The 27736-nt window shown below is 42.2% G+C and overlaps 1 protein-coding gene across 10 annotated transcripts in view; it reads right to left on the bottom strand.

Moving 5' to 3' along the window:
* Positions 1-27736, bottom strand: part of LOC126297914 (thrombospondin type-1 domain-containing protein 7A-like) — a 1219654-nt gene that overhangs the window by 224667 nt on the left and 967251 nt on the right. For all 10 annotated transcript variants that reach the window (XM_049989225.1, XM_049989222.1, XM_049989223.1 and 7 more), the window contains 2 exons: positions 25444-25639; positions 2956-3111 (listed from right to left, as the gene is read on the bottom strand). In XM_049989225.1, the coding sequence (XP_049845182.1) occupies positions 2956-3111; positions 25444-25639 (352 nt within the window). The remainder of the gene's footprint in view (positions 1-2955; positions 3112-25443; positions 25640-27736) is intronic.

The raw sequence follows: 27736 nt of genomic DNA, 5'->3' as shown, positions 1-27736 counted from the left end.
CGGTAATGTTAGGTGACTCACCATATATATATATCACTTTTAATAAAGTCCGATTGTCTTCGATTTCCTGTTACCTTAAGATTAGCATCTAAAAGTGTACTTACCTCTACTGGCAAAGGTTTTGTATCAGGACGCTTGCCTGCGTCTTATGTGTAGTCCTGGGAAATGGTGTACTCGTTGGAGCTGATTTCCATCTGTTATGGCCAGTACTATGTTCGTTTCTGATATGTGCAGTGATCACGAATTTAGTTTCGTGAGTTTTTATCCTATCCACCACATAACAGTAAAATTCATTGAAACAGCTGCTTTTATCTGTGTGTTTTATGTGTTCTCGTAACGTGATTACCTATTTTATACCTTATACACAGGGTGTAAGGGACGAAGGCTGACACGAGCCCTAGTAAAATAACGTAGTTTTCCTTTTTTTGTTTTTTTTGTTAATGTTAGTTACTGCTCTGTTTTCAGCAAGCGAATAATATTTATTTTATTTTAACTTAGATTTTAATGGCTGTGCTGTGAGACTTATATTTACGAGGGCGAACTGAAAAGTAATGCTTCCGAATTTTTTAGATGAAAACTCTTAAACATTTTTTTAAATTAAAGAAACGTTATTAACATCCAACACGTTTAGTCTCCATGTGTACACATTTGCAGACCTCTGTCATTAGAAGGCTACGAATTGCAGCGTGTAACATGGCGTTGTGCAAAGTAACAATTTACGTGCGTGAAAAACAGCGCGCTGTAATTGACTTTCGAATTCGTAATGTACGTCCACACATGGACGGGTTGCGACATCTGCAACAGTCCGACGTCTTGGGTCCAGTGTCATCGATCATCCTCGACACAGTTCCGACTTGGTCCCATCCGATTTTCATTTGTTTCCAAAACCTAAAAAATTCCTTCAAGGACTCCACTTTGTTAGTGATGAAGCAGTGCAAGCAGAGATGAGCTTGTGGCCCTGTCAACAAAGTCAAACACTCTAGAGTGACAGTATCAACAAACTAGTCTCTCGTTGGAAGAAATGTGTTCGTCCCCGGGATGACTATGTTGAGAAATAAATACATTGACATGAAGAATAAAGATGTAGGATGTTAATGACGTTCGTTTTATTAAAAAAGTTTTAAGAGTTTTCATACAAAAAATCGGAGGCAATACTTTTGAGCCCTCGTGTTTAGTATCAAACAACGTTATGGTTTCTTTTAAGACTAATATCTCCTTGATGACTACTGTGAATCTAAAGATGTTACCTCAGAGATCAAACACAAAAAAATATCATGAGAGAAGAACATAAACTACAATGTACACAAGAATGAAATAGAGCAAAGATGCATAAAGTGCAAACAAAATACCAACAGAATGAGGAAGCAGAGATCAGTTAAACAAGTAATCAATTATAAATCAGCAATAAAGATAGATGTAAAGCGGCCGTGAAACGGATAGCTTCGGTAACGACGGAACAGATAGTAAGCCTGCTCCATGAAGTGAAGAAGAAGAAGAAGAATTATTTATAATTTGTGTAGGTTTGTGAAAAGTACTGCTATTTTGAATGTATGATTCTTAAGACTGATAATTTTCATGCTGTTTTATATACAGATATCGAACTGTATGGCCATCTCAGTCCATGTACTGAAAAAGTCAAATAAATATTGTATAAAAAGAAATGAGACAGTTCTAAAATAATTTTCAAAAATATAATATACTGAAGAATATTTTATGAAGCAAAACACTTCGATTATAAAAAATTTCCTTAGACACTTGTCTGCATAATTTTTTTTATGGACCCATCATTGTCGAGGGGCTTAGATTACAAAGTCGTTTGTAGTCATTCCGTCAGTATACTAAAAGAGTAGGATGATCTATATTCATAGCTGTACACTGAAATTTGTAAATGAAATTTAAATTGAAGAAAATGAACTAGATGATATTTTAATTAACATAAAATACCATTGCCAATTGGTATTTAACGCAAAATGTCGGGCCCCTGGACCTGGAGCGACTACAACAACATCGATTCAACGTCAGCCAAAAACACAGAAAACTTTTCAATACAGGGTGATCAAAATATGAGTATAAATTTGAAAACTTAATAAACCACAGAATAATGTAGACAGAGATGTAAAAATTGACACACATGCTTGGAATGACATGGGGTTTTATTATAACCAAGAAAAAACAAAGTTCACAAAATGTCCGACAGATGGCGCGTGAAATATCTCTTGCGCGCGTCGTTTGGTGATGATCGTGTGCTCAGCCGCCACTTTTGTCATGCTTGGCGTCCCAGGTCCCCAGACCTCAGTCCGTGCGATTATTGGCTTTGGGGTTACCTGAAGTCGCAAGTGTTTCGTAATCGACCGACATCTCTAGGGATGCTGAAAGACAATATCCGACCCAAATGCCTCACCATAACATGCTTTACAGTGCTGTTCACAACATTATTCCTCGAATACAGCTATTGCTGAAGAATGATGGTGGTCATATTGAGCATTTCCTGTAAAGAAAATCATCTTTGCTTTGTCTTACTTATTTATGCTAATTACTGCTATTCTGATCAGATGAAGCGCCATCTGTCGGACATTTTTTGAACTTTTCTATTTTTTTGGTTCTAATAAAACCCCATGTCACTCCAAGCATGTGCGTCAATTTGTACCTCTCTATCTACATTATTCCGTGATTTATTCAGTTTTCAAATTTATACTGACTCTTCGATCACTCGGTACTTCGTAATTCCAGATTTCTAACCCAGGCTGAAGTCAAGTGCATAAAAACTCGTTTCATTATAATATATGTCAAAAAGTGAAATTTTATAGTTAATTATGATTAGGGAAGTTACACTCCACTCTTCATTTGAGGAAAAGGTCTGAATCAACTTCTTATTAATGAAAACTGGTGTCGGCCAAACCGCCTTCTGTTGCAGAGTCAAAATTTGCAGTGACCAAAATATAGATGTTTTATTACCTCTGGTATAAGCAAGTCTGCCGGTAGATAGTGCAGTATTGTTGACTGGGGTGCAAGGCTGCCAAGGGAGCGTCCGCCAGCTGAAACCGTGGCAGCTGTGCGTGTTGCACGGCTCGATCTGTAGCATCTCGTCCGGGTTCGGGCACGGGTGACCTCCTGTAACACAAAAGGTATACATACGGCGCACATGGTATCACACAGAAGATATGATGTGGGAAGACCTTCTTTAAACTCTGAACCTACGAAGTAACTCATCTGAGAGCGGATATCCCCTAGGTCAAAACGTATTTTGGTGTACTTACATAAAATATGTATCAAGCACACATTTATATGCACCACCGTGCCTTACACAGACATCTATGCCTTTCCACGACATACATGCCGTCCTCCGGAGCATCTCAAGAGCTATGCTTCGAAAATCTTTCCCAACACTATTGTGGAATTCTTCGTTGGTCTTGTACCGCTGAGGCACAGGAGACTTCATTATTACCCATTATGTCTTGTTCGGTGTGTAAGGCCTCATTTTAGTTGCACGGTATTCAATGGGAACTGAGATGTTGCTGAACCACGCTGAATTCAGTGGCCTCGAGGTTGTTCATCAACTAAATGTCACACATAAACAGCAAAGTATGCTGGAGCTCCGTTCAATTGTAATTATAACGAATCCATGGCTCCCTTGCCTTCGTGTTGAGATATTAAATTCGCATACAACGTGTCCGAATAAGAATTTCCATTCATGGACCCTCGTATAATCTGAAGAGGTACCATAATTCGAAATGAGTTCCTTTCTTATTTTGCACATGATGGAGATTCTCTGTAGTCCAGAAAACAACGATCCTCCAGTGTCGCATGTTCATAAGAAAATAACAATCTTGAGCGAGATACGGCATTTGATAATTGACTGAGCGACAGTAACACACGTTACCTATCACAGTTACTTATATTTACAGTACAACCGGTCTCTAACATTTCCTGAAACGAAATCACGTTTCTAACAATCAAACATGGTTGCCTTACGAGGGAAGACCCTTGCCAAAGCAGAGACACCAAAAAAGCCAGTGTTTATTCACTCATTTGTACACAGTCAAGAAAGATACGGCGACATCTCTGGCAACTGTAAGCAGTTGTCTTTTAATCCACGTTATAAGGATGTCCTTGGTAACGTGGACACTCGTCATATTTAAAAATGGTTAAAGACGTCGAAAAAATTTTTTTTACCAGTAACGCAAATGGCTATTAAGATGGTTAATAGTATTAACGAGCTACCAAACAGTACAGTGGTATGACGTTTCGATGATTTTGCAGGGAAGCTTTTCTGATGATAAATGTGGGATCAGTACTGCATGTAGAGGCCAAGAGTGTTGGGACAGTGCAGAAATATGTTCACAGCCACTAAAACAACATAATGGGACTGAAATTTTTACGCGCATACAGAATTCAGTCTCATGTTAAGCACATTTCCCCATTATTCTTGCAAAACGTTCCGCTTAATACATTACAAAGCACTGTATCAGTGTTATATAAATTGAAAGGGGAGGTGGGAGAAACAAGCGGAAAGAGAAAGAACTAATGACATCAGCTGCAGCGGGAATTTGTGCAGAATCAGCGCCGACGAGCGAAAACGAGTGACGGAGTGGGATTCTAGACCAGGATCGCCTGCTTGCTAGGCAGTTGAGTTAACCACTGCGCCACCCGAACACAGGTTTTATCGCACATGCGCTGACTATATCGCCACGCTACCCGACCAGCGCAAATACCCACCTAGCGCCACCTATACGCAGTCCCCGTCCATGTCCTCCATGCTTGCTAATTTTAGATTAGGCTGAGGGTCGACCGTAAATGTGAATCCACACTTAAGGTTGTGGATTCATTTTTCATCGAGGCGAATCAATTATCATATAAATGCTTGGTGTCTTGTTCTTTCGGACACGTCCAAAAGAACGAACACCATGCATTCATCTAAACATTACATGAGGGTGCTCCTCTGCTCCAGACCAATAAAATAGTGTTAGGAGTCCCTCGTGCTATTAGTTGCATCAGTGCCTCTATAGAGAATTTCACTATGTGGTCAAAAGTATCCGGACACCTCCAAAAAGATACGGTTTTCATATTAGGTGCATAGTGCTGCCACCTACTGTCAGGTACTCCGTATTAGTGACCTCAGATGTCATTAGACATCGTGAGAGAGCAAAATGGGGCGCTCCGCGGAATTCACGGGTTTGGAACGTGGGCAGGTGATTGGGTGTCACTTGTGTCATACATCTGTATGCGGGATTTCCACACTCCTAAACATTCCTAGGTCCAATGTTTCCGATGTCGTAGTGAAGAGACACGCACAGCACAAAAGCGTACAGGCAAACCTCGACTGTTGGCTGGCAGAGACCGCCGACAGTTGAAGAGGGTCGTAATGCGTAATCGACAGGCTTCTACCCAGACCATCACACAGGAATTAAATACTGCATCAGGATCCGCTGCAAGTACTATGACAGTTAGGCGGGAGGTGAGAAAACGTAGACTTCATGTCGAGCGACTGCTCATAAGCCACTCATCACGCCGGTAAATGCCAAACGACCCCTCGCTTGATATAAGGAGTATGGGGGGTAAACGTTGTGTGTAGTGACGAATCACGGTACACAATGTGGCGACCCGATGGCAGGGTGTGAGTATGGCGAATGTTCGGTGAACGTCATCTAGCAGCGTGTGTAGTGCCAACAGTAAAATTCAGAGGCGGTGGTGTTATGGTGTGGTCGTGTTTGTCTTGGAGGCAGATGGACGATGGAACAAGACGGGCAATGTTCCTACCGACTTAGCTAGCCAGGCACGACTCGTGACCCGCTCTCACAACTTCATTTCTTCCATGAGTGCTGGCCCAGAAAGGTATGCCGTTTCTGCGAAGTTTGCAAAGTAGGAGAGAGGTACTAGCAGAATAGAATCTAAGAGGACGGGCCGTTAATCGAGCTTGGACAACTCAGTTGGTAAGGGCTTCTTTCGCTAGAAGTAACGTCCGAGTCTGGTGTAGCATATGGCTGATGCTATTAACTATAACCCATAGTGTTTGACTACTCGTTTCAACATATTTGAACGAGTTCGAAACGTTAGTAGTGTCAACTCTGAATAGGAGATTTTTTATGTAGCTTAGGGCCTGCAGCAGAGAAAACTATAGAGAACTCAGACGCATCGCCCACAGGCGTGACGACAGGTCTTATCGCTTGAGACCCATTAAATTCCCCAAGACGCTAAAGGGTTAATGAAATCAATTTAGGGTGTATTTGTAGAAATGGCGAGCATTTAATAAAAATGGAAGTATGACTTCATTAATTTCGTAATATCAGTCTGGTTATAGTAGTTCAGTTTTTCTCTTAGCACCTTGTAATAATCTCGACAACTTTCAAACGAAATTATGCAGAGTGTATTTCATTCTATGGTTGCATACAAAGTCTTAGACCAGAGAAGTTTTTGAATATGTAAAAGCCTCTCCCAGCGTACGTTGGTATAAGGTAACAGTAAAATCACGCGAGGCGGGAACATCTAGAGACCAGCGTGGGCCGTCTTCACTTCTAAGATAGCGGCAGTTGTAGACGGACGAAGGTGCAGTTGGTCTGCACAGATAAATTTTGGTTCATTGTAAGGAGCTATTAGGTCTCATCTACACAGTGTTGTGACTGTAGTTTAACCGTTCGAAGTGCCGAGGAAGTGCCTGATCAGTGATCTTCTTACTGATTCCGATTTAATAACATAAATTGTTGTAGTATTCTCTCTACTTTGAATTATGTTTCCGTAGATCAATTTGCTCTCTATTTCACGTTTGTAAATATTTCGAATGGTATAAATGGCTCTGAGCACTATGGGACTTAACATATGAGATCCTCAGTCCCCTAGAGTTTGAACTACTTAAACCTAACTAACCTAAGGACATCACACACATCCATGCCTGAGGCATGATTCCAACCTGCGACCGTAGCAGCAGCGCTGTTCCGCACAGAAGTGCCTAGAGCCGCTCGGCCACAGCGGCCGCCAAATGTTTCGAAATTGCTTTAATTCACTATTTAAAACATCACGGGAGTATTTTCTTCAGTGATTTCAGATAGAATACGATATAAATAAGTGAATTTATACCACTTTTCTTTGTGTATTGAATCATGCTGCCGCAGTTCTGTGTAAGTAATAAGTTTTGTTTCGCATGCTTCCTTGTTATTCAGTAACAAACAAATGGTCGTTTCTCGAATCTATCCCAGTAATTATGAGATGCAACTAACGATTATAGCCGGCCGGTGTGGCCGAGCGGTTCTAGGCGCTTCAGTCTGGAACCACGCGCCCGCTACGGCCACAGGTTCGAATCCTGCCTCGGGCATGGATGTGTGTGATGTCCTTAGGTTAGTTAGGTTTACGTAGTTCTAAGTTCTAGGGGACTGATGACCTCAAATGTTAAGTCCCATAGTGCTCAGAGCCATGTGAACCATAACGAATATATATCCTTTGCTATCGACCGCGAAATTTGTTTCCTGTTATTGTGGCCTGCGTTTCTCCACATGTATTTTATTGCTAACAATGCGCTTTATTTTTCCGTAATCAAAATTCTGTTATTGAATTTATGTTTATGATATACTGTATCGCAACTTTAAACTAAATAACTCCCTCTCACTTTACAACAAATCTCCATAATATCAGCACCTTTCTAATCAATAAACAGTATCTGTGGCATCGTCCAGTTGCGAGTTAACTAAACTGATCTCTAAATTCGCTCGTTTACCACAACAGCTTCTCAAGTCGACTATCCCTAAAGTTTCTCAAGCAGTCTCTTGCAGATACTGTTATAATCTTTTCAAGTACTTTAAACCTTTACCGAGGCTGAGAAGGTGTTTAATTTTTCCCTTGAACGGTAGATTCAGTTACTTTTATAATGAACATCTAGCACTCCCTGAGTAACTATACAAAATATATCAAGTAAATGTTGATATATACTATACCGGGTGGTTATAATTAAACTTTTCCTATTTAACACGTTATAACACGGAAACTAATTACCGTACGAGTACCAAACTTGGTAGCACTAATGTCAAGGGCATGGGGAAGAAAAATAATATAGAATCAATTCAACTGAAACACTTTTAATGTACTGCTACGGTACATCATACCATTACATACCGGTACCATAACTGCTACAAACGGGCTCAATATGGCGCCCATCAGTGTCCAGAAGAGACTGAAAGCAGAGGACTGCATTGTGCACAGCAGAACGAAGAATGTCCGTAGGTGTGCTGGCTACCTCTCTTGATATGCTGCGGTTCGGATCAGCACATGTGTGAATGTTACCCTGGTAAATTCTGCCCTTCAGGTAGCCCCACAACCAGAAGTCATAGGGAGTGAGACCAGGTGATCGTGCCGGCCAAGCATCTGGAAACGATCGGCTGATTATTCGATCGTTTCCAAATGTGTTTCGGAGAAGCAGGTGAACTTCACGAGCGATCAGCGGTGGGCCCCCATCTTGCATGAAAACTGTTGAGTTCAATGCGTATCTCTAATGAAGGGCGGGTGTGACATGCTGGCGAAACATATCGCAATAACGCTGGCCAGTCACACTCCACGTCTTTGGTCCTTGATCGCACAGCCTGGTCGAAAAGAGTGGTCTAATGATGAATTTAGCCTTGAAGCGACACCATACGGTGAGACGTCCACCATACAGAGGAACTTCATGTATCAGAGACTGGAGGTGAAGATCTATACACTCGGCAATTGTGTGTGTTCACCTCACCCATCAGAGAAAAATGAGCTTCGTCTGTCCATAGGATAGTCCAGGGCCAGCCATAGTCAACTTCAATCCTTGCGAGAAAGTGGAGAGCAGAGTCAACACGTCGTCGTGCGTCCTGTGGTGAAAACTGCTGTACAAAAATGGTTCAAATGGCTCTGAGCACTATGGGACTTAACATCTGTGGTCATCAGTCCCCTAGAACTTAGAACTACTTAAACCTAACTAACCTAAGGACATCACACACATCCATTCCCGAGGCAGGATTCGAACCTGCGACCGTAGCAGTCACACGGTTCCGGACTGAGCGCCTTAACCGCGAGACTACCGAGGCCGGCTAACTGCGGTACGATCTGGATCTTGTACGGATACAATTTGAGAATGTTTCGAAGTACTTTCCGTTCAGTAGACCGCGCACTGCCTGATGATCGGGAATTGTGCTGAGCGTTGTCTGCCATAGCAACAGCGATTTCATCAACCACCTGTGGTGCAACCGGTCGTCGGCCTCTTCGTGGAGCGACGTCCACCTCTCCATTTGATTCTTCACCACGCTCCGCACAGCAGGTGGAGAAAGAGAACCCTTCCGTAACCCTTTGTGCCGGCGCTATTCTCGAAGTGCAGCTGCAGCATTACTGTTGTTTTGATAAGAGAGCGTCACCAACAATGCCCTGTCCTTTTGTCCAAGTCCATGTTGACACGTCAACAAGTGCACTGCAACTGGTCAGGTGTGTGAGACTATGAATCACGTGGACTGATTACGGTATCTGGTGGCCATGGTTTGAACTAGACGGAAGGGCTGTGACGCATGGAAGTAATGTACCCCATACTCGGGACATTGATGCGATCAAGTTTGGTACTCGTAAGGTAATTAGTTTTCGTGTTATAACGTGTTACACAGGGATATTTTAATTACAGCCACTCGGTACTTGTGATATATAAACGACGAAGTGACTTGACATTTACAATTTGCGGCATAAACAGTGGCACGAATGTGGATAAGCACCATCGTCAAGTTTTTCACAGTTAAGCACAGAGTAAAGACCTAGATATGCAGGTAGAGATAAAGTTCTTGCTAATTTAGGCTCAACTAGAAGTGTAGTCGTTGTTTTTACGTAACTGATGATGTAGTAAACTTTGCCTGAATCACATATACTTAGTAGGTCTCTCTCCCTGATACAGATTCCGATTCACGCATCAGTCCACTGCTATTCTCCTTCTAAACTTGCTTCAGTATTGCCGAGTTCCTTTACTACTGGAATAGCACCTAAGCAATGGGCTAAATAGGGTAATCCTGCCTGCACCTCAGGCCTAGGTGATATATTAATATATTGTTTATGATCTTGAGACATACTATGTCTCATCTTTATCTACGATATGATGTACGCTGAAGCAATGAATTGAAATTTGTAGCATTTCCGTGATTCGTGCAGGGAGACAAATATTATATCGTCATTTTAGCCCGTCGAGGCTTGGATATATAATTGATGGTTACAATATCTGTATTTATCGGTGTCTGTATTCCCGCAATGCAATTTCCTTTAGACATGCACGCAGCTCGATGAATATTTGAGTTATGGAACCCATTACATCATTGATGGTTACAGTATCTGTGTTCATACAGTGTCTGTATTTTCGCAGAACGACATCCTTCAGATATGCATGTGCGTCTGAAGGACATTGTACTGCGAAGATACAGACACCGTATAAATATAAGCATTGTAACGACCAACGATGTAATGGGTTTCATAACTCAAATATTGATCGAGCTAAATCACATATCTGCGAAGATACTTGGTATGATAGTATCTTGGTTAGTAGTCGACGATGTCAGGTCACCAAAACCGACAACAGCCGGGAGAGGTGTGCTGAATCCACGCCCCTCCATACCGCAGACGCTGACGCCATTGGCAGCGGATGACACGACGGTCGGTCGGTGCCGTTGGGCCCGCCAGTGCCTTTGGGAAGAGTTTAGTGTAGAACAGTGGGTGACTTCGTACAATGTCGAACTCCTGTCGGAAACCTATAAAGAGGTAAAAAACCTGTTCACCTGCCCCCGTTGAGAACAACATATTGCTGCAGCAAGTTGTGCTTAACATGAGTGGTTTATCCCAAATCCATCCTGATCATTGGAGAAAAAAAAATATTTCCTGCTATAACGAGATAATGTTTGAGTTCAGAATATGCTCTGGGATCCTAGAACAGATGACGTCAGCGATATTGGTCTTTCCCGTGTATCAGATTGTTTGCCCTTTTTGTAAACGGGCGTGAACTGCACTCTTTCAATAATGTGTAACCTTTCGCTGCGCAAGAGATACTCGATAAGTATGAGCTAAGAAAGGAACTAACTCCGAAACATATTTAATGTAAACTTTAATTGGAATTCCATCAGGGTCTGATATCTTGTTTGCTTTAAAGAGACATAATTGTTTTTCAGTGCCAGTGGTACTAATGTGTATATTTCTCATTAGTGAACCCGGCAATACCCCATAATTGCTTAATATGTGGTGGAATCTGATAGATGTCTTAATCTCGTTTTCCTGCCCCTCTCTTCCCAATTCCTCCTCCTCGCCCTCTCTCTGTCCATCTCCTCCCCCCCCCCCCCCCTCACTCTGTTCATCACCTTCTTTACCCTTTCTGTTTACAATTCCTACTCTCCTCTCTGTCCATTTCGCCCCACTTTCTCATCTTGAGCCTTGTTTATTGTTATCAGTAACAAAACAATGCTAGGGAACTGAAGTCGCTTAAAACGAGTGGGTAAATCGGTTTCGATCATTGGTATATGAGAGAGAGCTTTCCAGCTGCTGCATCTGTGAGGATACCAGCTTCAACGACAGTATTTCGCATAGTTTTCATCTCTGAATGGGTAAGATTACAAAGTTTCGGACTATTCAGATTCTGTAGGAGTATTCCAATTATAAGATTATAACCCTTAAATACAATTTCCCTGTTTTCTGTTAAAACCGTCTGAGAGGAAGAAGACAAAACAGAATATTGCTGTGTATAAAAATTTTGTTTGAAATTATATACAAGGAGAAGCAACTAGTCTAAGGATCTAAATTCCCTGCTATCGTAGATAAAACTCACTGCGAGAAAGAAAATTAAACCGCTAATTTTCACTACACAGCACTGTATTTTCATTCTCAAAGTCGGCTTTAACGGAGAACCTGTACATTGTTGTTTACAAAAGTTATGTAGCCTATATCTTTCCGAGGGCGAACTCAGCCCTTGTGAGGCAAACTGAGGAGCTACTTGATGGAGAAGTAGCGGCTCCGGTCTGGTAAACTGACATAGGGCCAGCAGAGCGGTGTGCTGACCACATACCCCTCCCTGACGCTTGTGTGCTGGTATGATGCGGCGGCCGGTCTGTACCGTTAGGCCTTAATGGCTGATCGGGTGGAGTGTAGTTTTTTACACCCGTCCGAACGTTAATTAGAGAACCGTGTAAAATTTTGAAGTAAATCTATCAAGAAATTTTCGAGGTTTTTGGAAACAAGAAGGGCAAACTTCTACCAGTATGGGTCGAAATTCGACAGCGCTTACATCGTGTCCTATTGAGACTGTACTTTACCGTACCACAATGGTTATCATCACGTCGGATGGGAATCTATAACTGTCATACGAATGTTGTATCGAAGGATTAAGATCTAACGCGACTAGCGCAGGAGAAGATAGGGTATACTGTTTGCTTGGCTGTGGAGAATAGTGCAGCCAAGTCACGTAACATAACTAAAGAAATGGGCTTGTTTGCAGCAAGAAAGTTACCCTAAATGACAATGCGACGACGTCTGTAGCTCCACTGATTGTCAGCACGGCCACAATTGATGCTGGTTCCCTCACCGTGGATGCCGAGAAAACGGCACTGACGTTGGTGAGGCCCAGCTACATCGCTGGGTAAATGACTGGTATCACGTTATCTTTTGAGACGAATTCCAATTCTGCGTACAGCATGACGATGGACTCAACGTGGGCGTTCCCGGGACAGCGAACTTTGCCAGAGTATATTCATCATCGTGATATGTGCCCAACACTTCGCGTGACTACATCACGATCACCTCTGATTCGCATAACCAATAATATCGATGCACCTATTACATTTATCTCATATTAAGGCCGGCACTTGTGCCATATCCTTAACTCTTTGCGACGTCATTTCCCAGTGATGTCGCAAGGCCATTTGTGTTTTGTGCCGCGTCGGCACTTGTGCGGCTTGCGGCTCGCTACTTCACCTCCGGCGAGCATCGGGTTCGTGTCCAATGCCTACAGAGGACGCGAGGATTTGTTGGCGTATGTGAGGTGTCGCTCAAAGCGTGAAACGAGGCGAGGAGCGCGGTGAGACGGTGCGCCTCAGTTACTGTGGCGCTTTGGACAAACGCGGACTGTTGATGTTTGACAGCAACTGGGTTGGAACATGCATTGTGGATTATGTGCCCAAACTGTGATTATGTCCAAGGGGATAGGCAATGCCGTCGAGGATGCTAAGTGTTTCTGATATTGGAGATAGGCATTGGTCGCGATGTCATAGTAAACCACCTACAGCGCTTATCGTGCTTCCAACGAAATGGCCTTGTGGATTACTGTGGAAGCAACTACCTTTCATCATTGTCCCTGCAAATTATTAACTCAGGTTTGTTACAGGTGGGATTTTGTTCCACTGTGTTGTTCCGCAAGCACTAAAGCGGATGTGTATGAGTGTATTATTACTGGTGGGAGAAGCAAGAGCCAAGAGGAAGGATTGACTTCGTATGGAAGTATTTGACTCCGCAGCAATACACTGACAGAAGGGAAGACACGCTGTTTTATATCATTAATATTTGTAATCTACTGTTTTTGCACATATACCTATTTGTAAGATTTCTTTCTGTTCAATTCTAATGATGCTCTTACTCTTCAAGAACTGATTTTATTGCACCATAATTAAATGCTATTCTGTCTTTTATGTAGTGCTGTTGATGATACAATTGAACGACCATACAGAGTGGGTCACTCTAGCATAGGGAAGCTGTTCCTACGTCACGTTTTGTGCTATTATTACACCTGATTATACTGAAATCGCCAAATCAGTTTAGGGAGGATTTTGTGTAAATTTTGTTATTGCCAATGATTATACTGAAATCGCCTAATCAGTTTAGGGATGACTTTGTGTAAATTTTGTTATTGCCAATAGGCGATCTTTCGTGAAATACAGGTTTAAACTTAATATATGGAATATTTTCTTATTTACCATTTGCGTATGTTGAGGAGCCTGAGGGCTGCAAGGCTATTGTTCAATGACGATATGTGAATTTCTAGGATTATGTGCAACTTTTATTAATGAGTGATTTCAGACACTATTTCGTGATGAATATTATTAATTTTTGAAGTATCTTTGTTTTTTCTTTAATAAATGTATATGAAACCTACTGGTCCCCTAACGCTCAATCACTCGTTCCTCGCCTTGACTTCCAGCTTCCTGTTACAGTCTTATGTTGGTCCGACGAGCTACATATGCTAGTTTTGGCACGGAGTTAAAGCAGTTTGGAACGACGTACACGATAATTGTCATCAAAGCTCAGATCGACTTCGTGTAACCGAACGAGGTGGCGCAGTAGTTAGCATACTGCACACGCATTCGGGAGGATGACGGATCAAGCCCATGTCTGGCCATCCTGAAGTGATTTACCTAAATCACTTGAGATAAATCCCGGGATGGTCCCTTTGAAAGGACACGGCCGATTTCCTTCCGCATCCTTTCCTAATCCGAGACTGTGCGCCATCTCTAACGCCCTCGTTGTCGACGCGATGTTCAAAATGGTTCAAATGGCTGTGAGCATTGTGGGACTTAACATCTGAAGTTATCAGTCCCCTAGAACTTAGAATACTTAAACCTAACCAACCTAAGAACAACACACACATCCATGCCCGAGGCAGGATTTGAACCTGCGACCGTAGCTGTCGCGCGGTTCCAGACTGAATGGCCTAGAACCGCTCGGCCACTCCGGCCGGCGACGAGATGTTCAGTACTATTCTCCTCCTCCTCGACTTGATGTCTATCGGGATTAGATCCATTCTTGCTTGCCTGGAGATGCAGCTGTGAGTACCAGATTTCGCATCCTGATTACCTCCATAATGTCTGCAGATTTAATAATTTATTCTTCCATTATATAGTATATGCACAAGAAATAAAGTGATATTATTTGCTGTCGGGTTTTGTCATGTTAGGTGCCAGTGGTGTGTAATTTAAAATGCTGTATTTAATAGTTCTGCCTAGTGCCTGTAAATTTATTTACTAATGTGTTCAGAGTGCTTGTTGTTAACTGTGGGCGGTCTTGAAGAGTTCGTAAGAACTTTTACCTTTGTGATATGAGCATTCATTTTTACTATTGTCTCCCTTGCAAGTTAACATTCTAGTGATATGATTCAAATCCCGCCATGTGCTGCTTCGCTCCAGTCAAAGATCACACCAACCACTTGCATACATGTCGGTGCTTATCACAGATGTTCGGCCTGGAATCTCATAGACTGGAGTAGAACTGTCGTTGGTGAAGAGATCCGCTTTGAAATGAGCCTCTAAGATGTGTTTGGTGTCGCCCTGGACAACGGCGGGATTCCAACCTGACTGTCGTCCGCCATACAGCCCAACAACCAGAATTAATGGTCCGGGATGCCATTTCTTTTCATAGCAGTATCCCTTTGATTGTCATTCGCAGCACCCTTACAGCACAGTCGTACATCGACGATACTCTACGCCCCAGTTTGTTGCCCTTCATGGCAAGCCATCCTGGGCTTACATTTCAGCAAGATAACGCCCGCCCAAACACGGCGAGAGTTTCTACTGCTTGTCTTAATGCTCGCCAAACCCTACGTTGCACAGCAAGGGTCCCAGATTCTTCCCCAGTTAAGAACGTTTGGTGCATTATGAGCAGGGCTCTCCAACAAGCTCGGGACTTTGACTATCTAACGCACCAGTTGACAGAATTTGCCATGATATCCCTCAGGAAGACATCCAACAACTCTGTCAATCAATTCCAAGCCGGAGAACTGCTTGCATAAGGGCTACAGGTGGACCATTTCGTTATTGACTTGCTTGATTTGTGAAGCTCTTTCTCTGGAATAAATCATCCAATTTTTCTGAAATTGTAATCTTTTGTTCGCCTTTACATGCACATCACATCAACGGTTTCTGTCCCATTCAGATAATTCTTTCGTGGTGCCTAGTTTTTTAGTCTTAGACAGTGTAACAAATATTAGATTATAAAACGTTGGACTAAACTATCTCAGTGGATTGCTCATTCACACCATGGGAATGTTGGGAGAAATTTCCATGGACTAGTAGTAAACACGTAACATGACCGTAGCCAGCAGAGTGCTGTGGAGTCTGATGCAAAAAAAGACTTTTTTTAATGTAAGATGTCTTGTTTGACGTTTAGGTACCTGACGTTTGTTAACTTTTGGTGTGTTAAGATTCATATATACTTAAATTGATGATGAGGACATGTTTATCGCTGTATACATTTGGTTGCGCCCAAATCTGATGTTCCACTACTGCCAAATTAGGAATATCCGTACAGTCCCCATGTGACATGCGTAGGGCGTACAATAATTTTCGCAGTTAGTCCCTGCCGAAAGAGCTATCAGAAAATACAAGGAAGTTCCAATCATACGTAAAATCAACGAGCATGTCAAATGTTCCATTCAATCTCTTCTTGATAGGTCAGGTGTTCAACATGAATACAGCAGGCAGAACTATTAAGTTACGTATTTTACAATATAAACCACTGACACTTAACATAATAAAGCTCTATAACAAATAATGACACGTTATTTATTGTGCATGTAATATAAAACGGAAGCATAAATTATTAAATATGTAGGCGGTCTGGGAATATTCAGGGCGTGAAATTTAATGCACAGAGCTGCATCTCCTGGCAAGCAACGTTGAGTGTACTCCAGCTGGACGTTGGGCAGAACTGAACTTTGGCGGCAGATACAGGGTGCGTCATAACAAATTGCTCAATTCCGTGAGAGAATTGGCATATGCATTATGGCAAATGTTAGCGTGCCAGCCTCTAGGTAACCCATGACGAGATACTTCATACCCCCCGTATCGAAATACGTCGGGACAAAACGAAACACAGATGGCCTTGCATCATCTTATTCGAAGGAAGGGCACAGATATTGGCCTTAATACGTTAGAAACGTAATGGGTGCTGTCTACATAACCGGCTATACGAAGCAGAAGTGTCGTGTTGCGTGTCTAGAGGCACCCCATAAAGTCACGCGAAGTGTTGGGCACATATGACGATGATGACAGGAAACTGGCGAAGTTCGCTATCCTGAGAGACCCCACGTGGGGTAAGTCCAATGTAATGTTGTACACAGATTCGGAACTCGTCTGGAAAGATACTATGGTGCCACTACAAAACTTTCATGCTGCAAAGAAGCCCATTTCTTTACTTATGGTACGTGACTAGGCTGCACTATCCTCCATTGCCAAGTAAACAATATATCCTGTCTTCTCGGGCGCTAGCTGCGTTGGGCCTTAACCCTTCGATACAATATTCGTATGACAGTTGTAGATTCCCAACTGACGTTATAATAACCATTGCGGTACGGTAAAGTACAGTCTCAACAGGACAGGATATAACCGCTGTCGAATTCCGACCCATGTTGGAGGAAGTTTGCCCCTATCTTGTTTGCAAAAACCTATAAAATTTATTGATAGGTTTATTTCAAATTTTTACGTTATACTCTAATGAACATCCTGGCGGATTTTTTGTAAACAACAAGGTACAAATTTTCTGTTAAAGGCGACACAGAGATAAAAAATACCGTGTTGTGCTGCGAAAATGTGTGGTTCAGTTTCTTCCTCATAGTGAGTTATAATTACGATAGCAGGAAATTGAAACCATTATACGAACAGCTTCTCCCATATATATTCTTTCTGCTTGTATATAACTTCAAACAAAAATTTTATACACAACAATATGCCTTTTTGATTTTTCCTCTCAGCCTGTTTTAATAGGAAACAGGGAAGTTGTATTTATGGGTTATCGCATTATATCTAGAATAGTACTACGAAATCTGAATCGTCCAAAACTTTGTAATCCTATGCATTCACAGATTAAAAATATGCAAAATACTGTTATTGAAGTTACTACCATCACAGATCCAGAAGCCGGAGAGATCTTTCTCATTTACCGTAAACCAATGATCCCAACCGATTTACCCAATCATTTTAACGACTTCAGTTCGCAATCAACGTTTTGTTAGCAATAACAGTAAATAGGGCTCAAGATGAGAGAGGCGGCGAGATGGATAGAGGGGAGGGCAGGAAGCGGACACAGAGAGGAGGGAAGGAGAAGATGGACAGAGGGGGGGAGGAGGACGAGATAGACAGAGAGAAAGAGAGGAGTGAGGAGGAGATAGGCAGGGAGAGGAGAAGTAGGATATTAGGACATATCTAAAATTCCACTATATATTGAGCAATTGTGTGGCATTGCTGGGTTTGCTAGTGAGAGATGTAGACAGCAATTGTGTGGCATTGCTGGGTTTGCTAGTGAGAGATGTAGACATCAACACCACCGGCTCTGGAAAACAATTGTGACTACTCAAAGCAAACAAGGCATCAGACACTGACGGAATTCCAGATAGATTTTACACTGAATACACTTCGAAGTTAGCTTCTTTCTCAGTTCATATTTTTCGAAAATTTCTTGCGCAACGAATGGTTACTCGTTGAAACTTCCTGGCAGATTAAAACTGTGTGCCCGACCGAGACTCGAACTCGGGACTGCTGTGAGTACTGGGCGTGAGTCGTGCTTCGGTAGCTCAGTTGGTAGAGCACTTTCCCGCGAAAGGCAAAGGTCCCGAATTCGAGTCTCGGTCGGGCACGCAGTTTTAATCTGCCAGGAAGTTTCATATCAGCGCACACTCCGCTGCAGAGTGAAAATCTCATAATGGTTACTCGTTATTGGAAGAGAATGCGGGTCAGCCGTATTTACAAAAAGGGCAAACGATCCGATGTACAAAATTCCAGACCAATATCGCTGACGTCGGTCTGTTCCAGGATCCCAGAGCTTATTCTAATCTCAAAAATTATGTAGTTCCCGCAGGAAAACAACGTTTTCTCAAATAATCAGGATGGATTGTTGACACAGGTTGCTTTATCCATTCACGACATCTTCCTAGGAACAGGGTCAGGTCAATAGGTTTATTCCCGACCATGTAACACGTCAACGACTCTGCTAAACGACGACCCACAGACCCTGGCGTGCCCAACGGCGCCGACCGACCACCGTGTCATCCTCTGCCGATGGTGTTTTCGGATGCGGTACGGAGAGGCGTGGGGTCAGCACATTCTCTTGCGGTCGCTGGCGGTTTTCATGGCCTAACATAGTCAACTTCCAATCAACATACTATCATACGAGGCATCTTCACCTATATGTGGTTAAGCTCGATGAATGTTTTACGTATAGTACCCAGTATCTTACATTGGACAATGCATTTTCTCAGAAACGAAAGAAGCGTTGGGTGTACCCCATGGAAGTGTAGTAGGACCTCTAACGTTCTCAGTACAGATAAATGGTTTATAATATAGGATGAGTACCACTCCAAGATTGTCCACGAACAAAATTTTCACCAAATCTAATAAATGAAATGTAGATAAATGTAAGATAACGAAGAGAGAGGAACCAATAGTAGCCGACTTCAAGATTCTCATCTACATCTACATGGATACTCTGCAAATCTCATTTATGTGTCTGGCAGAGGGTTCATCGAACCACCTTCACAATTATCTATTATTCCAGTCTCGTGTGCACGCGGAAAGAACGAACACTTATATCTTGCCGTACGAGCTCTGATTTCCCTTATTTTATCGTGGTGATCGTTTCTCCCTATGTAGGTCGGTGTCAACAAAATATTTTCGCATTCGAAGGAGAAAGATTAGTGATGATGTCTTGAGTGCGTCACATCGGATAGGTATTCAGGGGTAATACTAAGCCACATGAAACAGGAGGATCACCTAAATGAGTATTAGGCAACACGAACGTAAGACTTAAATTTGTTGGAATGATTCCTGAAAAGTGAAGTGCACCTCGAAACGAAGTCGCATATAATACGACGATTAATCAACAAATTCTAGTATATTCCTGCAGCATTTCGAGTACATGTCAACTAGGACCAAACTGGACCTGCAAATACGTCTGTCACCAGCTGCCCCTAATGTAGAAGTAGCGAAGACCCGCGCTGTCCTCTAGCGGCTCCGCAAACGCGTGATTTTACCGTTACCTATTGGCAGCTTACAAAGAAGGAGGCTTTTAAAGGTTGACAAACTTCTTTGTTCAAAGACATGTGTATGCAGCCGCAAAATCAAAGATAACAAGCACAGTCAACTTTGAAGGTGGGCGGGACTTCTGTAAGTCGCTAATACAAGAACTGAACTGCTATAACCAGAATCATATTACGAAAGGAATGGGGACATGCCTTCAATTCTACTAAATATTCTTCATGTCTGCAAATATATTGATTTTCGTCACCTTTTAGCGTGTTGAGGAGTTTAATGCATCTTAAGTAACAAGACTTGTCGTCACGTTTGTGGACGACGCGTCTCAACTATAAATAACTTTCTGCGCTGAAGATCATAAGTTACATAAAAAGTCTCCTATGCATCTATGACTCCTAACATTTCATACTCGTTCGAGGATACTGAAACGAGGGGCAAATACTATGATGTGTGGTTAACAGTCTCAGTTGTGTGCCAGGCCAGACTCGAAAATTATTTTTTGCGAGTGATGCTGTTACCAATTTAGCTGTCCAACCACGATTAATGACCCGCCCCCGTAGTTTCTATTCTGCCAGTAGCTCTCTTCTACTCTGAAAACTTTGCAGAAACTCTATTTGCTGGACCTGCACCGGGTTCGAGTCTTGTTCCTCCATGCAGTTTACATCTGCTATGTGGTTTCTAAATACCGCACAATCCGCTGTATAGAGAAAAATTCCTTCTTGAAACAGTCTCAGCCTAATCATCTTTATTCGTTTTTTCCAGCTTTGGTCCCGCCATGTATCAGAGTTCTATACTGGTGGGCTATCTTATCAATAATTTTAATCTTCCCGATCGGTTTAGCATCCTGTTTTTGCAGTCGTCTGTTATACTAAGAGAAGAAAATCGTGTACGCCACCAGTCTGTGAATTGTGTAACCATTGGTCTGTTTCTGTTATGTTTCCAAAAGAAGTGGGGGTGGGGGAGTGAGAACCAGCTCAAAATTTGCTCAAGATAAAGTGGAGAACCGTCCAAAATCACACCAACCATACTTAAAAAGGCGAGCAGTCTCGATCCAGTTCTGGCTCACGTGCCTTTGTTACAAGCCAATTTGGTGCGCGTTCATTTGTACAGGTAAAAGTAACTATCTATCTACAGAAACACTGAAGCAACTATTGTTTTTCTAATGGCACGAGGTACTTTTAACAGTACTCCTAAATAATGTAAACGCTGCTGCCCTTGGTTTGAGTAGTAATGGGAGGAGGGTAATGGAGCAGCCACTCGTGGTACATGATATGACTCTGACATTAGCGTGCGTTGCACTTGAAGCATGTCCCACAAATGGTACTTGTTCGATGGTGCTGCAGTTACGGTAAATTTCACTGAAGTTTTTGTGATAAAAAGGATTGTTTTGCCTGCTTTGGTTTCACATAATTAATTTTGATTGATAGGAAAATAAACATAGTTGTGCATAAAATGTTTTAGACAACAATCTACTTTTCCCGCTATGAAAACGGTCATAATAGTTTGAAATTTGATGTTTCCGAGCTATCATTATCATGTTCCTACACACAAAGAAAAACATCCTGATGACGATTCGAAGAAAAAAAAAAAGGATTTGCTCGATCGGCTTGCTCAAAGCCGGAGCCTGAAAACCGATCGATCTTTATGGGACGAAGTGGAATGTAGGTCCTCTGACTAAAAAATTAGACAAAACTTCACCAAATTTCAATTACAATGGAGAAAAATAACTAATCACGATCCGTCTTTGAAAATTAAACAAAAAAATTAAAAATTCATATTTACTCCTCATTTAAAAGCACTTGGAATTCTTTCCAAATGCTTCAGTTCCCTCAAATTATTTGTAAAATTGTCCTGAAGGAGATGAGAAATGCCATACAGAAGTATACCAATTTACTAATCGGAGCTCCAGATACACAACGCTTATGAATAAAAAGTCTAGAGTGAAACGTAGTAGCCTTTATAGCCGTTTAGTGTCAAACTTACATAGGAACGTTCGTCGAATTCTTGATCAACGTTTACAGCCATACTCATTTAAAGTTACGGAGACGCAAAGAGATATGTTTTTCAAGAAGTGGTAAAGTCTGCCTTTGATGATGGCGAAATATTGATGGACCTTCCTGGAAAATATCCACACCAGGACTGGAAACAAAAAAATCACAGGATCATAAAATACATAGTTACCATTCTACGCAGGACTACAAATTGTCTCAATTTGCTTGAAGATCAGAGGTCGACTGGGATAAGTTAAAGCCAATGGTGAAGCGAAGAAAATATTATTTGGTTGCCGACTGCTAAGCTGTAATATACTTTCAAGGTAGGTCTGAGGAAAAGAGATTCAAATGGTTCAAATGGCTCTGAGCACTATGCGACTTAACTTCTGAGGTCATCAGTCGCGTAGAACTTAGAACTAATTAAACCTAACTAACCTACAGACATCACACACATCCATGCCCGAGGCAGGATTCGAGCCTGCGACCTCAGCGGAAAAGAGAACTGCGACTGCTACGGACAGTTAGATAGTACTTTTACTGACTACGAAACGACTCTAGGACAATGGTTTCGAGTGGAACAGAGGTAAAAAAAAAACAAAAAACAAAGATGTGTTCTAACAATCGGCCTCAAAGTTGAGTCTAGTGAAAGAAAAAGAAAACTAAAAGAAAAGTAATAGTTGGCTCCCCATCGACGACGATATCACTAAATGTGGATTTCAAGTTCGGAATGGGCAAAGACCAGAGAAAATCGGCCGCGTCCCCTTCACAGCAACCACAACTGCCTTTGCATGAAGTGTTTTGGGGAATCACAAGGAATCTGAACCTTCATGCCCTTCACAAATTGAAGTCAGTGTTCGATACTGCGTCACCTTATTTGTCTGAGAACGAGGACAAAGAAAAACAAGTAGAGGAAAAAAATACAGGAACTGACAAAGAACACAAAAGGTAATGAAAATATAGTTTTCCATAGGAGATATTCGTTTTATGCTTGCATGGTAACATAGCTATAGTTGTGTAAGGAGAAGTGTGCCCTGTTCCGGATACTGAAGCAGATCACTGTTCAGTAAACATTAATTAGAGGCTGAATTTTAGTACGTAGTGCAAAGAAAAGGGATGTCGACAGATTGAGTAGATATGGTGAGCCTGTAACGTTCTCGGTGGTCATGGAACTGAAATAATCGAAAGAGCTCTGGCAGGTTCATTACTGTATGAGTGAAAAGGACCAAGAAATAAATTTATTAGTAAAAGAGAACACGTTTAAACCTAGGAGTACAAAATATTAAGTAATGGAACAAATGTGGCGCTCAAAGAAGGAAGTACGAAACTTAAATTAATGGCCCGGTGAATGGGGGGGGGGGGGGGGGGGGGCGGTGGAGTAACTGGACGTTATGTGTTCATAATGAAGCAACTAGAATGTGGTGATGTTAAACAGAAGACAGAAGAAGAACACGTTACACCAATATAAAAAGCAATCGAGCTCAAATGAAAGCGTGGGTAAGTGGAAATTATGTTCTAGATGATATCGGAGGGAAACGTTCATCCTTTCGGATATTCTAAATTTAGGAAACTTCAGCAAAACTTGCAATTCCCGGATAGACTTAAGCCAACTGAAAAATTAAATTTCCAGTAACTTGGGACAGCGTTTTATTCCAGGAAATATGAGAAAAAGACACGAAACGTAGCTTTGGCTTATAACATTTTTGTTCTATTTATTATTTTTCTGAAGTACTGAGTATCACAAGTGGCTTCAATTTTGTTTTGAAAATAAAGCGCAACTCTGTAGTTTGACCTGTCTCTAACAAATGGTCCCTCTTGCACGTAAATGAAAGTTGTAACTCTAACCGGGATTGTCGTTGATAAAACAGGCGTTTGTAACGAGCCTTGTTTGACGTCCTTTGCCGATTTCAAATTTATCTGAGAATTGTACGCATAATTACGGTAACTCCAGAAATGTTAGTCATCCAGGGATTCTTACATTCAATGAAAACAGAATAAGTTAAAATGATAATTATAAATATTAATACAAATGATATTCTGCAGTGACACATGAATTTCTTCTTTTTAGTGTAGCGGTACCAAAAAAATTATAATAAAAAATGGGTTGGATAAAAAGTAGTGGCAACACGGTTATAATTCATACCGTATTTAATTGGCAGACATTCACCGTACTACATGACCTGAACACAATTGCCCCACATCTCTATGTCCTTCCCCCACACAGATGGAAGGCGTCCTACTCCGTCAGCGCATCCATCTCAATCGATGTCTCACAAGGATTATGTCTTCTCCTGTGTTGTAGGACGTGCTAGGAAGGCGTTCCTTCATTTGGCGAACAGCTCGTAATCGCACGCACTAGAATCGGGTGAATACGGTGGATGTTCCGGTATCTCCCATCCCCACGCATGCAGGAGCTCCTGCACGGGGTTCGACGTGTGGCATCGTGCATTGTCATGAAGGTTGGTGGAATGCAGTGCCAGAAAGAAGCATTGCTAAAAGCTCCGACTTCGTGCTAATTCAGTCTTGATCCGAGCACATCCTTCGTGTTTCCTAAGCACGCCTTATGGCGGTTGAACTGGCGTCCCGCAATTTCAGATATATATCAAACGCTGCTGTCGCTGCTCACATTAGTACTTCAGCCGACCGCCTGCTATCAGCTACAGACAGCTGGCAAGCTATGTGACGCACTTCCTTTATGTTACAGAAGTGTTGCCACTGATTTCTTTCCAACCCATGTAGTTTGCATTCTAATATCTATATAACATCTTTGAAAGTTGTCTTTGATACATTATTGTCTTTGGTAGTCCGTAGGCGTCAGGCGTAGCGGAGAGAATTTTTCCGAGCAGTGGTTAAGTTTCAGACTGGTGGCAATTTAATGGACCCGTTACCAGCAGTATTTGCTGTTAATGTAACTATCTCAGGATTTTGGCAAGTTTATATGAAAGTGTAGGGTTCAAATGGCTCTGAGCACTATGGGACTTAACATCTATGGTCATCAGTCCCCTAGAACTTAGAAATACTTAAACCTAACTAACCTAAGGACATCACACAACACCCAGCCATCACGAGGCAGAGAAAATCCCTGACCCCGCCGGGAATCGAACTCGGGAAACCCGGGCGTGGAAAGCGAGAATGCTACCGCACGACCACGAGATGCGGGCAAGGTGTAGGGGATTTTACGGTCATGGTAGAAAAGTTTGTAATAAAAAAATTGAAGTTATGAGAAAAGTATTTCAATCATTTCATAGCAAGCACAGCTATCATTTTCGGAGTATCTGAATGGAACTTAGTTGTCCCTGGACACTGACTCATTAACAAGATACATTGAAATGATTTTTGTTTTGGTTTTCTACGACAGCTGCTGTCGTAATATTCACGTCATTGCAACAAATGTGGTTACACATAATAGGCAACGTTGATAATTATTCTACGCAATTCCTTATAGTTATTGGTCAACAGTAGTAGGGGGTTTAGACGCTGCTCGCACTTACCGACTCCTGGTGGCGCGATGACGGTGCGGTTGCGCTGGCGCAGAGCGAGTTTTTCGGGCGACGTGCAACTGTGGGAGCAAGGCGACCAACTGGACCAGGGCGACAGCACGCAGTCAAATGGGCAAGGCAGCAGACAAGCCTCCTCAGTTGGCGGCTTCTTCACAGAGCGTGCGCACAGCGCTTCTTCCACGATCATCTGCCAAACACATTCGCTCGTGCCAACACTCAACTATAAATAAAGTAAATCTCATTCATTTTCTGTGGGAACAGACCACAGCTCAGTTTGGAGCTACAGACACATGTGTAAATGGAACACTCAGTCTTATAATTTAAGGCAGATGCATTGCTGAGAGGTTTTTTCTTTATTGTTTTACACCGCCCCCCCCCCACTGCCCACCTCCAACGCCCCCCCCCCTCCCCCCCACCACGCGCGCTTCACGCCCTGCTCCCACCCATGTTGGCAGGGTTCGGGCTCCCAGCGGATACAATTTGCCACTCTAAAGCTACATGCGATTGAAATTAATATGTATATAAAAGCTGGACTTGGCGGTTGACAAAATTGAACGTTTTGTGCAATAAAAAGACAAATCGTCAGTTACGTATTTAAAATGTGAAAGGTTGATTTGATGATTAACTGAAGTATAGGCACAGATGAATCGAAAATGACTGTTGCACACGAATATATAAAAACAGATCGATGGTTGCATAAATGAAAACGGAAAGGAGGATGTGTTGACTGATTAAAATAGAGACATATTTGAGTGAAGAGATGAGTGGATATAGACTGCTAGGAATAAGGGTATCATGAGAATGTACCATTTAAAGGTAGTGCATAGAAGGGAGTTTTGATGGTGAATGTTAGGAGGAGGAATGAGGGAAGAGTGGATAGGGATATGGCTCCGAACCAAGACTTAGGAAGAGGGTAGAGAGGATTGGAGGGTAAGGGAGCCCTGATAACGGGTGCGTGGTAGAGTTCTCCTAGATCTTATTGGATGGGTATATATCACGGTGGATCAGATTTCATGGTCGGGTAAAGGAAGGCGATTTAATTTCGTTGGGAGCTGTGGAGGGTTTGGAGATGTGTTGGGAGAGTGTGGTCGTATCGACGTGGTAGGCTACAATGATCAGTGATTTGCTGAGAGCGTACGCGGATCAGTGATTTGTACACCACACTTACGCCATCTGTATGTGTGCATATCGCTATCCCATGTCTTTTGCCACCACAGTTTATCTGCAGCTTTCAGCTGATTTACTGCCTGTTTGTGCTTATGTCTCTTCTCACACGATAGTTTTTTTAATGCTCCTCTCAGACGCAGACAAGAACTTCTGAATTATCCTCAGCATATTTTTGTTGATTTAAGATAACCAGCATAAAATGACAAGCTATGGAATGAAAGAATGAAAGCAGTTCACCAGAGGATAAAACCCAAGTAATATTTACATTGTCTTTTTTCCTGTGAGCTGCAGCTCATGTAGTAAAACCATGGTGCCATTTTTCAACAGGACGATTCTCTGCACACGTAGCACTTGTTTCTAGGAACTGTCTGTCTGACGCTGAGGTACTCCCGTGGCCAGCAAGATTCTCAGATCGGTCCCCGCTAAAATACGGGTGGAATTAGCTTTGACGTTAGGACGCAGTAGATGGAAACTTGGATGGATCAGAAATTACAGCAACACGTGTCGCAGAATGACGCAGATACAGTTCTGTGCAAACAATTTCCCTCTTCTCCCTTACTTTCATTTCAGGTTTAAATTTCGTTTTTCTCAACTAGAGACCTAGTAGCGTGGAACTAGCTCAATGGATAATCGGTAGCGATATTTAATATGCCAGCCGAGAATTCGCATGAACTGAATTTGAGAAACCACAGACAACTTCAATGAGGGTGATAGGATCGGGATCTGATTTATATTCCTCCCAAATAACAATAGAGTTACTTACCACTGCAACACCCCCCGGTTCAGTAATTTGTACATTTTGTATGGATGTCCTACTTGTAAAAACATGTTCCGTGAATTTTAATGACAGTATTTCCCGCAAACTGCTGGAGCTCTCAAGACTATGGGCAGTGTTCGCTTACGGATGAAGGAAATCGTTATTATTTTTTCACTTGATTACCGAGTGTTGCGTGACAGTGTCGACTGTTATAACAAGATGGTTCTGTGCAGAAAGACAGCCATAGCCTACACTTGAAGGAGAAATCGGTACTTCTCGTTTCTCAGTTTATTTCTGTTATTCTTCTTTCTGTATTTCCATTGTTTGCTTTCCTTGAGATGATAGTTTATTTATGTAACT

This window comes from Schistocerca gregaria, chromosome X, assembly GCF_023897955.1.
Source record: "Schistocerca gregaria isolate iqSchGreg1 chromosome X, iqSchGreg1.2, whole genome shotgun sequence".
Classification (NCBI taxonomy): Eukaryota; Metazoa; Arthropoda; class Insecta; order Orthoptera; family Acrididae; genus Schistocerca; species Schistocerca gregaria.
The sequence above is the reverse complement of the archived record's forward strand: the minus strand, read 5'-3'. Positions and strand labels throughout refer to the sequence as shown.